This window comes from Egretta garzetta, unplaced genomic scaffold (genome assembly GCF_000687185.1).
Source record: "Egretta garzetta isolate BGI_Z169 unplaced genomic scaffold, ASM68718v1 scaffold425, whole genome shotgun sequence".
NCBI classification, from domain to species: Eukaryota; Metazoa; Chordata; class Aves; order Pelecaniformes; family Ardeidae; genus Egretta; species Egretta garzetta.
Genome location: NW_009259796.1, coordinates 1,346,513 through 1,360,110, shown reverse-complemented (window position 1 = coordinate 1,360,110; position 13,598 = coordinate 1,346,513). Strand labels below are relative to the sequence as shown.

At 36.4% G+C, this 13,598-nt stretch overlaps 1 protein-coding gene across 1 annotated transcript in view; it reads right to left on the bottom strand.

Annotated features, from left to right (window-relative positions):
* Positions 1-13,598, bottom strand: part of GRK7 (G protein-coupled receptor kinase 7) — a 22,698-nt gene that overhangs the window by 2,982 nt on the left and 6,118 nt on the right. The window contains exon 3 of the mRNA XM_009639746.2: positions 2,125-2,396. Within this exon, the coding sequence (XP_009638041.1) occupies positions 2,125-2,396 (272 nt within the window). The remainder of the gene's footprint in view (positions 1-2,124; positions 2,397-13,598) is intronic.

Genomic DNA, 13,598 nt, shown 5'->3' with positions numbered 1-13,598 from the left:
TGTCTTCCAACTAGCTGGAGATGAACTTGAGCTCTTCCTGTGTAAATCGCACATTTATGTAACTTAAATAGAAAGAGCAAATGAACTCATGTAAGCTCTGTCAATTTTGTATTCCTCCATTAAAAAAAAAAAAAAAAAAGAAACAAAAACCCCAGAAAAAATAAACCACTTTACAGATTTGGGATTTGAGATGTCAATCCCAAAAAACTTGAGTGGAGAAAAAGGGTTACATCTTTCCTGAGTTAGGCAGTGACACTGAGTCTTCAATAAAAGAGTGGAGTAATTTAAAAGGTCAGGTGTACAAAGTAAAGCTGTCCTTGAGCAGCTTTAACTTATGCAACAGGCACTTATGTAGATAACCCAAGGTCTTGTTGTCCTTAGTAGAATTACAGTGCTAATCTTTACATAAGGATGAGCTGTCCTTAATAGCATCACCCTGTTTAAGAGGCACATGCAGGCTTTTATTCTGTATCATGCCCAGGCATAGTATATATCCTATCATTTTCCTTCTCCAAGTACAGCACAAAGGAGTAAGAGTATCTTCAATAGCAGAAAATGAAAAATAATCTGTGCAATTACCTTTCTGTGTACATTTCTCCATTGCTGAGAAATAATGTAACAGTAAGCAGTCCAAATGATTGTAAATGATTCCCTTGGCAAAGGGAATGTGGTTACAGTAAGCGAACAGTCTGTTGCTGGTTTTGCTTCAGACTTGCTGAATGAACTTGACCAAGTCACTTAGAATCTCTAAAGTTTATTTTCCCCTACTCTGAAATTTGTTTACTTCACAAAATGCTCTAAGACAAAATCTCTGCAAAGCATGCTGACTTGTAAGGTAGAATGCTCTGTATGTTTTTGTATTACATTTATTTTTAAAATAAGCTTTTTTAACATACTAAAAATAACATAGATTCTGTATCAAACATACTCTATGTGCTGTTGAAAATTTTTTTCTGCAGCCTTGCAGAGTTGTTGGGAAAACTCATCAGGCACAAAGAGTAATTGTCTTCATTTAGCACTGGAATAATAAGAGTATCTATATTATTGATATATTACCTTTCATTCATTGAAGTTAATTCTTTCAGGCAAATGTGTGACTAACTGTTCCACATTGTTATGAAATATAAATTTAGAAGACTGCCTGTGCATTTTCATTAAGTCCCTGTGTCTATTCCACCTTTAGATTGGAAAAGCACCTGATACATATGTTTGTATTCATGGGTGATTCAAATCGTGGTGTATTTTCAAGACAGGTACTCTTAGTTTCCTATTAGTGGGTTTTTTTTTACATTTTTATTGTATTTCTTTTATTTTGTCTATGTCTAGATTGCAAATGTAGATCCCCAATCTGTCTCATTAGAAATGAGAGGGATCAGAGATATTACAAGTTAAATATTACAATGCTTAACTTTCTGATTTTCTTCTTATTGAGCAGTTACTTGAAATTGCTAAGTCAGGGACACATCCATCAGTCTTCATCAATCTAAAACCACCTCTGAAATCCCCAAAAATGTTTTGCTTTATAAGAATTTGTGCCTAATATTCTCTTCCACCCTTCCCTGGGATGAGTCAGGAAGACCAGAACCTCTACAAGATTTTTTTAAAACACTTGAATAAAGCGGAGAGGTTAATGTCTCTTCAGTAAGAAGCCAATGATGCAGCCTCGCAAGTTAGATATATGCAGGGAAAAGAATCCACACTGCAGATTTGGATTTTTGCCCATATCATTCCAGTAAGTGATACAGCCTAAGATTCTGCATTCAGTCAGCATTAGCATAGATGCAGGTATCTACCTGAATACTCTTTACCTTTAGGAAAGAAAACGCAAGAGAAATGGGCTGCTCCCTTCTCCCAGAACTATGTAGAGTCTAACCCCACAAAATACCAAGAAAGGAACTCCTATGAGTAGTTTGGAATGAGGACGGACAATCACCCTATTGCAACAGAATTCCTTATTTCCCTATTGTCTTCAAAACTTTCCACATCGCTCTTCCTAGAAGTGGAAGGGAAAATTTAGTACTTGTAGAAAGTCAAGATCTAACCCCATTTTGTATAACATGTAAAATAATAGTATTGTTTGCAGCTTTAATCTGGCTTTTACTGCATTTGAGAAGTAAGGCATACCTGCTTCCTAAACGATTCTCTCTTTTCTTAGCCAAAAACAGTCGGCAAATATCTTTTGCTTCCTCTGTGAAGTTGGCATGTTCAAATTTCACCTCATCTTCCAGAGTTCTTCTTTTAACCTCATCCTTACCGACCTTTTCTTTGAAATCCTTGAATGGTGTTCGCCCAGCAACCATCTCATAAATACTACAACCCATAGCAAACCAGTCCACAGGATAGCTGTAATCTTCTTCCTTCAGGATTTCCGGAGCCATGTAACCATTTGTCCCAGCCTATTGCAAACATACAGACAGATTTACTACACAATGCCAGTAATGAAATGCAGACAATTAAACAGAGTAGTCTATAATTCTTCCAAAATGTTAGTAATACGACTGATGCATTTGTATCTAGAAACTCTGTATAACTGACATTTTTTTATCTGGAATTTGAGGTATAACTCTGTTCTAGCACATAAACTATTTCTGTCTTTAAACATCTTAGCATATGGGAAACTGTCTTAAATATGCTCTTCAAAGGTGAAATGTCTGTGCAATTTCTACCTAAAAGTGATTTCTTTTAAATTAATGTTTATCTTGCTTTCTTCTTCCATACTAATTTTTTCCTGTTGAAGATAGCTTTGGTAGCTTTGTTCTGTAAATGCAACTAGCAATCAATTCGAAAAGATTAACAAAAGACAAAAAACAGACAATCAATCACAGACTCTCTCCCCATTCAGTGGTTATAACTGGTCCAACACAGGGATCTGCTGCCAATGAGAAAATTCTCATCAAGCCGGCAGCTGAGCTGCATGAGGAAGTTCTCACCCGCGCTCCCTGTTGGTTTCTGGAAGGAAGTACTACTATCAAGGGCCAAGAAAAACTCCTAAAACCATTGTAAGAAAGTAAACCTATGAAAATTATAATTAGTAAATTACATGCGTTCAGGTGAAAGAACAAGTTCTATTTCCTAACTGAAAAAAGCTCTTGGAATAAAGACTACCAGCATTCCCTCAGCTGACCCAACATTTCCTGCTGCATCTGACGCTGCATCTTATTTTATATATTTACAACTATGCTAGAAGTTGCTTGAACCTCTTTTATACCTTTCTGAAATACTCAGAGTGATGAATTAGTAGTATTACCATTTAAAATGAAAAATCATGTTCATGCAAAATCCCACTAAAGGTTTTTCAAGATGGTCATCATTACTGCTACCAGAACACAAGTAGCGAGAGATTCACTCCAAAGCAAACAGTTAGAAAAAGGTAACTAAAACTAGAGCTCATTTGGGCAAGTCATATTTGTAAAAAGCACAGCTCAATGATTTAATTTTATTTTCTGGGGTTTGGGTTAACTCCTCTAATTTTTGCAACTTTAGGCACAGTATTTCTGAGTCAGGTCTCCCTATAAACTTTAGCTCATGCCACTATACATTACAGCTTATACTCTACTGTAAACAATGTGTGCAAGAGGAAACATCTTGGCATCAATTACAACATAGGCCTAATGGACAGAAAATTAAATCTAGTTTGTTTTCCCTCTTTGTATTTTTTTTTTTTTTACTTTTAGGGATATAGAGCAAAATCCTCCATTTGGTCAAAAACCAGATGAGAACAAAAATAACAGCCAGGTTGAAAGCAAAATAAAAGGTTAAAAGCGAACTGTTTTCTCCCTCACTAAACCCATAAAAGCACAGAGGAGCCACCTCTGTACTGTTTGCGCTGAACTTCTCTAAGTGAAAGTTAATATCGAGAGATACCCTGACAGCATTACATTTTTATGTACAATTACTGCTCCATTCAGAAAGGGGGACAAGTGCTCAAATGTGGACCACAAAACCCAGATCCATCTGGCCTCAGAAGATCATGAAACCTGGAAGGGAGAGGAAGAGTTGAAAGCAGTAGAGAAAGTTTGATACAAAAAGATGCACACAGAGCTCACTGCGCGTTAGCGAACACAGACACTAAATAGGGTTCTGGAATATTTCCTGTCTTCTTTTTTTTTTTTTTTTTTCTTTCAGGGAAGCAATAAACATTTTTATTTTTACTGAGACGAAGCTGGGATACTAATGTCTTGAAGAACTGATGAGTCATATCATCATCAAAATGTACCCAGACAAGCACAGTATGGTCTTTCTGATAAAACATTACTTTGCTGCAACTTAGCATCATCATACGGGAACTGGATAAAGCTGATGTGGAAAAGTCAGAATCCTGCAATGATAAAGGTGTCCGCAAGGCAGCGCCTTTCAGACTGCCTCTCTTTCCTTCCACTTGTGTTCTTTCTTCCACAGTTGTTTCTTCAAAAGAATAGTTGCCAATAACTTCAGGCTCTTCCATGCGCATTTTCCACATAACCCTCAGTAAGTCATGCACAGAGAAAGCAAGACCATAACATCGCAGACCAAAAAGACTGCATGACCACAGTTTAATAGAAAATAGAGATGGACCAACAACAGCTTCCCTTCAGACTGAAGTGAAAGACTGTGGATGGGGTTACCATAAACAAGAATTAGACTTCAAAATTCTGAATTAGCAGCACTGATATCTTTTGAGATGTTACTGAGCTAATCCAACTCAATCAGAGAAGTCTAGAAAAATATACTGTTCCTCTGATATGTCAAACCATTTAAATTCACGAGTTTTGAGAGAGCTTTTTCTCATGAAATTTCATCAAAACTTGAACCTAAACTTAAAACAAATCTCTCCCAATCCTGAAGCTTTCCTGTGATTCATAATGAAGGAACAGGCTGAGAAGCAGGAATCTAAACCTAATCTCATAACCCCTGAGACTCAAAACCCACTTAAACATTACCATATTATAGCAGAAACAAACACATTTCACAAGCAGTCAGCAGTGATGTTTGAGGGGGAAGAAACACATAAAGAAGCAGGGAGAAGAAATACATAAATCTCTGCAATCTTTATCAAAACAGGAATTTGAAGAAAGGAAGAAAAGACCTTAAATTGTAGTCTCTTCCACCCATTTCTACATACGTGGAGCTTTGGCAAAATCATTTGGGAAGAAAGATGATCATTTGGGAGGAAAGATGATCAAGCCATAAGTATTTGCTGTATTAGGGAACACAAAAAAAAAGCAATTATTCAACCCCTGGAACTGGAAGAACACACATCTTTCAAATAAGATTTAATTCTGTCTTTGGGGAATAGATAGCATAAGAGGGAAGCTAAAACCTAACATCCCTGCACTAATCATTATGGAGAACATGATGTCAAAAATCAGATCTTATTTCAAGGAAAAGAGATCCTGTGGCAACATGAAAGGCTTGAGCAGGTGAAACAGAAGCTTAGTGAAGGGAGTTTTTAAACCATATAACTCTCTCTAGCAGTCGTGGAATTTGGGCAGCAAAAAACCATAGTATATTAGGTGGAAAATGTATCCACCGATTCCCAAAGCAAAAGTGAGTCAGAATAAAGAGCTAAGTTACTCTCAGCAGGCCAAGGAATAAATAAATGTACTGTAAATGATACTCAAATATAAAAAGGAAAAAAAAGGACAGAAAGCAAAGGGATTAAAAGATATCACAAAAAAGATAAATGCATTATTTTTGGGAAGGGGTCTATCTTCCATGGGCTGGTAGTGAATAGTTAATTTAGTTAGAATTATCTGACGTGCCTCAGAATGGATACCTCCAAGTATGGGTTACTGGTATGTCTATCATAAAAAAAACTGTAATGTTTTTATGATTTTGTAGTTGCTTTCACTCAATATAATTTGTAAGTAAATTCAGAAGTTGTGTAATAACTGAAAACCACTTTTTCTTACTAGATCTTATTTTACATGGATTAATTTCACTCTTCTGATGGAAATAGGGAAAATGAAAAAAACACCACCAAAACCCACTCAGAAAGTTGAATTCCTTTTTTGTCAATGCTATACTACTAGGATGTACATGGGGTTTTGACTGAGACTAAGACCAAGCACATTATTTTCTTCTTTCCTGTTGGATTCCTGATAAAACCAGGAACCATCTGAACATACGTGTTGACTGCTCTGGTGACTTTACAGAGACACACAAACACATGGAATTATCCCTTCACTGACCTGGAAGCACATAATGGGACACAATAAAAAAAAAATCACACAGGAGCCAAAGAAGGTTATATTAACTTTTTTACAGAAGGCAGAAATCATAAGCCATTGCAGAGGCACATAACTTTCTGAAGTGTAGTCAGTGCAACCCTAGCTATTTTTTACTTGCTCTCCATCTAATACTGTCTTTTGTGATGATGAGCAGCATGCCTTACTTGCATATGCTGTTTGAAATACAAAAATAGTCATTAATTTCAGTCAATTAAATTTTAATCATCTTGCTTTTCAAAAGAGTTAACAGATCTACTTCTCCCTTTCTTTCCCTTCCAAAATACAATTTTTCAATAATCCTCTAAAATGTAATGACCAAATGTTGTCCTTGGATACATTAATGAAGAAGTTCTGTTAAGTGGAATTATTGCTTTGAGTGTGGCTTGACAGGGCATAGTAGAAATGACTCATCTGAAAGTATACAAATGTTTCTTTTGTGAAATCTGATCCTGCATACATTTTTAAAGGTCACATAATTATAATCTTTTAATAATACGAGATGTGATCCTGAGAAGCACTAAGTGCACTCAGTTCCCAGTACAGCCGACGCGTACTTGGCACACCACAGCTCCGAGCAGAACGAGGCCCCCAGTGTAAGTACATTCATACATCCTATTCAGATCGCTGTCTGAGAAGGGAAAGCCCCTTGAACACCACCGTTATCCCAGCTTCTAGCAGATGCAGGGGAGAAAGAAACAGAATTCTCTGGAGCTTTCAACGACACAGAAACAGACAAATGAGGAGAAATGGGATTTAGAGCTCTCTATCTTTTCCCACAGATCTCTGCAAAACAAACTCAATTGATATTACAAACCAAACAGTAAAGCAAATCAGAATGTCTATCTTTTGTTTGCCATGGCACAAGAACTGTTGAACAGAGGAAAAAAAACAAGCTGAGTTTAGCTCTATCAGCTGTTTCCTGGGGCTTGGTCCTTCCTTCCTCCAAGGGGTGCCACTGCCTGCTTTGTTCTCTTGTCCAGCTGTTCCTCCACACATGAGCTAATAGGCCCTAGATGGCGGGAAGAACAACTGATCTGCCTCTTGTCACTCACTGTAAATCTTCACTTTTCTCCCAAGAGCCACCGTGAGGAGGAATGGAGCGTAATTTAAATGAGTCACGCAGAATGGCACTTCCTCCACGCTTTCTCACCACATGCTCATACAGTAACAAGAAGCCAGTTGATCAAATGAATAGGCAACTATCTGTTACAAGAAGATAAAATCAAACCTAATTAGGATAAAAGGCACCCTTGAAAAGTCTCACAGAACAAAGATTTTTGCATAGTGTTAATGCTTAGCAAAGGGAAGGACCTTATGATGGGATAGCCCCTCATAAATTGATGGGCTGCTGATTCGGAAGAACACAAGGGGAACTGTTCAGAGTACTGGAAAAGATGATGAGAAAGACTGTATAGGGGCTTAGGAGCTACTGAATCCCACATGCTTACACAAAATTCAAGACCAAAAGTTTTTCCATTTTCACATAGGGACATAACTTTAACAGGGAAAGCTCTCTGCCTTAAAAACCCCCACACAGATAAAAGCACAAAAGGGAAAAACCGAATTTCTGCTATATTGGAAAAAAAGGAAGCAAAACTGCTTCTGAGTTCAAAGTCACTACCTGGAGTAGTAAAAAAACCCACCATCACCTTTTACTCTCTTAAGCTTGGACATGAGTAGTCATTGAAATCAAGGAAGTTGCACAAAGGAAAGAGAAAGCCAGTTCTGTGACAGTAAGGGCAGGCTGCCTCTGTGCTCACACTTGGGAAGAGAAATAGACCCAGTTACAGTAGGGTTTTCGGATTAGATTTACACTACAGGAAAATCAGAGGGATAAATGGCTTGAGGAGGTGCCAGTAACTGGGCACCTGTTTTACCTTTGGACTCTAGAGCACCTCCCTGCATTCTTCGTGCATGATCATGTGCAAATCACTCTCTTTGCCTCAGAACCCTATTGGAGATAGAACCTGCTAACATCCCCACCTTGCTAAGTGTCATCAGAAGAAATATGCATTCATGGACAGTGGAGCAATCACACATTATAGGGACGAAGCATATAGGACAAGCGGAACACTTGCTACAGACCCATAACAACACAATTAGAATTCAACAATTATCAGGGTGCTCTAGTCTTCCTGTAACATGATTTTCCCTTTAATTTCCTTTTAAATTTCTACTGACCATTCCCCATCTATAGTGTGGGAACAATAATACTTCACTTCAGACATGTTTATGGTTTTATTATTTAATGACCACAGAATATTCCGTAAACATTATTAATAAGGGAGAAAATTCTCCATCTTAGCTCTGTATGTATTTTATGAAGCTCTTTATAACAATGGCAAATACAGTATCATAGCACAACGCGTAGGTGGCTTTCTCGAAAAGGGGACATCAAAGACAAATTCTGTGTTCAGTGCCAGTGTGACTGAGGGAACAGGACTGCAAGGTGCCCTGAGAAGGGTATTGGCCCCCTAATGCAGGTACAGCTGCTGTAGGTTAAGCAGCACTAATGACAATGAGGCCTGAATGGTTACTATCACTGAAATCCACGGGATTTCATCCACCTTATCTTTCAGGATCATGACTAATGTTGGAGGTACAATTCTTTTACATGTAAATCCAGGAAGATGGGTACTGGCTGCAGCAGATGAAAGGCCCACATGGCCACTTTACTGTCGGTGAATTGGCCAAAAAATGGATGTGTAGGAAATACTCTAAGAACCTGGTGTGCACACTGAAACTTCTCTGATACGTTCCCAGACTCCAACTTTGCAGTTGAAGGGCTTCCAGAAACAGAAGTGATTTCTCTCAAGAAAGTTGTCTTCCATCAATTGTCCGCTCTCCCCCTGAGCCTAGATAAATTCTTAGACCTCACAAGATTTTTTGCAAGAGTCCTGCAGCTGTGTTAAGAACCACCTCCATGTGTTTTGAACCTGCTACCTTTCACTAGAGGCCTTTAAACTTGAACAATGAGAAAAACCAAGCCCACAGTTTCACTTGCTTGTGTCTGTAACTTCAGGATTTTGTCTTGATAAAAAAAAAGTCATTATACGTTTGTTAACTGAAATTACTCATGACAGTAAGTGGAATGTCACATGTTGTCCAATAAGAACAGAAGTACTACATTCCTCACCATCCCGTAGCTTACAGTTCCTGCAATGCTATGTCTGGTCAAAGCTGTCAAATCAACAGTCAAAAGAATTACATTGTCAGCCAAATGTTGCATTTCTTACCCAATAAAATAAAAACATCTTTGACAATGTTGAACCAAGTGGCCCGCTAGATTATTTACCAAAGAGATTGTTCCAAATATATATTATTTTTTATAATAATTAATAGTCCCTTTGTCTCTTGAGGCTTAAACAGTAGTATTTAGCACTTACATAGCATTTTTGACGTTCAAAGAGCTTAACTAAGCTTTCTACCAGCTCTAGGAACTTGATAAGGAATCTCTTTTATAGAACATGCTATAGCATTTATCAACTGTCAGATTTAACTGAATGAAGAACAAGGTTAAAAGTCATGTAAAGAGACCTGATGCCACTTCTTAAAGGGCTCCAAAGTCTTTTCCCAGACAGAAAAACACATCTCATGGGTGATATGCCCTGTGTAGGAAAAGCATGTCATGGGACATATTGCATTCTCATAATTTTATATGACTACAGTATCCTTTCTGCCATCTCTAAAACTGCAGGAGGCAGAATGATTCCACGAAATCATTTTTGCTCCCTTCACTCTCATGATCATGGCATTCATTCTGGATAAGGTTGCATTCTGTAAAGTGTGTTTCAGAGATTAAAAAAATCTGAAATGTCATAACAATGCACTTCGTAACAACTGTGATTATCAGAATTTTTAAGAACAAATTTCTGCTAGTAAAACATAATCAATTTGACATATCATACTTAAAAATGCATAAGCAGAATGGTGGGTTTGAAACTGTAAAATAGCAGCAAGTCACTCTCATCCTGAGCAAATGAAGGGCTGTCATTTTTCAAAGTGCAAAGGAAGAATAAATTTATACAGAATCTTAACCAATAAGAATATCATGTGATAATGACCAAAGGTCAACTGTAGAATAGCTTGCTGAGTTATTTTTTATTTCACGAGTCTAAACCCTCCTCCTGCTTCTCAACTGCCTTGAAATTAGACCTCAAGTTTCAGGAACATCTAAATAGATTTCCTTCTGTTTTCCTAAGAAATAGAATCTTATAATAAACAAACATACAGGAGGGCAAAAGGACATTTTGAGTAAGATTTTAACCAAAACATGTTTTTCCTATAAAAATATTATGATGTCCTTCAAATATATAAAACATAGCACAGGAAAACTGTGAAGAAGCCTGAAACCTCTGAAGATATGAATGCGCTTTTATAAATACTGCACAAATATGTTTGTCTTATTTTTCACAGTTATTATGTCAATATTTAACCTCCCTGGCTCACACACATCTGCACAAAAGTACTTCATAATTTACATGCAACAGTTGCTTTGCACAAAGCCCATACCCAGTAAGGGCAGAAAGTTCCACCTGAAATAAACAGCAAATACACACTGACTTCTGGAAAAATGGAATTAAGTCCTCTATATTTCGATATGTGGAAGTTATCAGGGTGCTAAACAGAAGAACATTCTCACTTTTCTCTCAACCATTCTCAGGAAAGTAAGTAGTATTATTCTTTTGGATAAGAACAGGAGCATTCGACTTGCATATAAGTGAATTTTGAGTTGTATGAGAAAAAGTTGCAGAGACTTCAAGAAAAAGGTTGCCAGGACAAACTGTTCAAGTGGAGTAACTTGGGATGGAGGCTCCTCATTTCTGTCATATGCAAAAAGAATTAGTTCCAGAATCAATCAAGTGAGTACATAACTAGACAAAACATTCTGCCTTTGCAAAAGCCATCTTTGCAGGCTCTCAGTTTTTCCTTGATGTCTATTTCAATTATGTAAGACAAAGAGAATCACCTAACAAGATTTACAGAAGGGATTACGGATCCTCCAGCTGATGTATGGGTGATGTGCAGTTATTCATACCTGGGAGGCCAGGATTTTTTTTTGATGCTTTGAAAGCAGAACAAATTTATCTTTAATGGCTAGTACACTCATGAGAGGTGTGTAAAACTTCCAGAATGCATCAAAATACTGTATTTTTTGCAATCTCTAATGAAATAAATACGTAGATAAATCCATATATTATATACTATTCAACCCCGTATAAGAACAATGAAAGTCATCACATGATGTTTCTACTTCATAATCTATAGCAAAAAGAGAGACGTAGAAAAAAAAGGTAGAAAACTGCTGCTTTGTTTCACTGTCTATGATACGTTAAGAGACATTTTCACACCAGCATAGTTACAGTCAAACACATGGAGATGAACATTTTCTAAGCAGGTGCCCAAGATCAGGTATCTACTCCACACTTGTTTACTTGGATTCTCCTGATATATGAAAGGTATGGAAGAGTTTTCTATTTTATTTTGCTTATTCACAAGGAAGATCCACTTAATACCTGAGGAACTAGAGAGATCACGAAAAGATTAGCACTCAAGAAGAAAAACCTAAATTGCTGAGAGATTTTTTTAGACAGTTGTTGAAAAATCTTTCATTATTTTACTTTACCTTTAGCATCTATTTAGTTCACACCTGCAGAAAACAATTTGGAGGACAGCGGTCTATTTTAAACAAGGCACCATTCTGCTTCTTCATTTAAGAGTATAAGACTAAAACAGGATCTCCATACTCAGAATGAACACAATCTCATAATAAAAGTAGCTTTACTGAATACAAGGATAACTTGTAGAAATCTGTTTAGTGTGTTAAAATATGACGCAGAAAAGCACATTATTTTTTTTCCTCTGAAATGGTACTTCAGCACAACAAGAAAATCAACAGTTGCTGCTACTGATATTTCTAAGATGAAAGACAAGAAATATAATGAAAGATCAAACTCAAGCTCACAAGCTTTCATTAGACAGCAGAAAAAAGAAAATAAAATCCACCTTTATTTTTAATGTATTGCCTTATAGAAAGACCACAACAGATGTAATTTAATTATTTCTACCTTACAATTAACAAACTATCTTAACTCTTCATAATATCTGTAAGACTGGCTAAGTACAATTTATCTTAACAGATGAAATAAATTACCATTAATTGTATCAGACAGCTAAACCACGGTTTCATTTGATACTAGGGATATTAGTTAATTACTTTCAGGCAGTACAATGACTTATGAATATGATTAAAGCAAAGTTGGGCATTATTCTCATAGTGCAACAGAACAGTATTTTCAGTATGATATTGAAGAACCAGGTCATAAAAGAGGCTTACAATGCTTTAAAGTCAAAACTGCTGGAGAGATGAATGAAGTTCAGTGTATTACAACATCTATCAAAACAGCAGGATTCTTTGCAAATGGATAAGTAAATTGCAGTGAAAAGGTTTTATGTTATAGATAGTAATATTTTCCCTATAATTAGTGACTGAAAATTGTAAACCTTAAATTGTCAGGTCAGACAATCATCCAAAATCTAGAAACAGCTTTATGATGTTAGGCTCAGATATATAGTATAATAAAGATTTGGCCTGGAGGAATGTATTTTCTGCTTTAGCTTATAAAATTGCCCTTATAAAACTCTGTCCAAAAAATGGTGCAACTGATGAAATTTAATTTGATAAATCTGTCTTGGACCCATACAGCTTCTTGGATGAAAAAACCCAAACCTATATACATATCTTCTCTCAAGACTTTTTTTAAGTGATAACAATTTGGTAGTTATACTCAAAAAGCACACTATGATATAAACTTTTTGCCAATTTTAAGACACAATGTAACTGTGATTAGTAAACAAAAATCAATTTAACAGCACTATTTTTATTTTATTACAGGGGTACATAGTGAAGCTTAATGCAACACATTTTGTAAAGGTGTTTTTAGGTATTCCTGTGTACAACATATAAATAATAGTAATATCTAGGTCTTGTATAAATGTTTTTTTAGTAGCAGCTTTCAAATTACTCAAATAGGGTTAGTTTATAGAAATGCTAAATAATACTGGGCTTTATTATTCATTTAACTCCCTCATTATTCATTTAACTCCCTCATAGTTAAAATACAGAAAAAAAAAATCTTTTTCTTCCTTCTGTTTGAATTTCCTGTATGAATAAAATTGCCTTTAACAGAAATTCCTTGTAACACTACAGTCGTGTAGCATACTGTTCATTGCCGGTTTTGCTCTAATAAAAGCACCCCTGTAACAGTGAATAGTGCTTCTAAAACCAGTGAAAAACAGAAGAAAAATCATTGTAACAACTTGGTGACTGTCATAGAAAGTGAGGAGGAACAATCACCTTGTCCACTACTGCTTTGAGATTCTACCCTA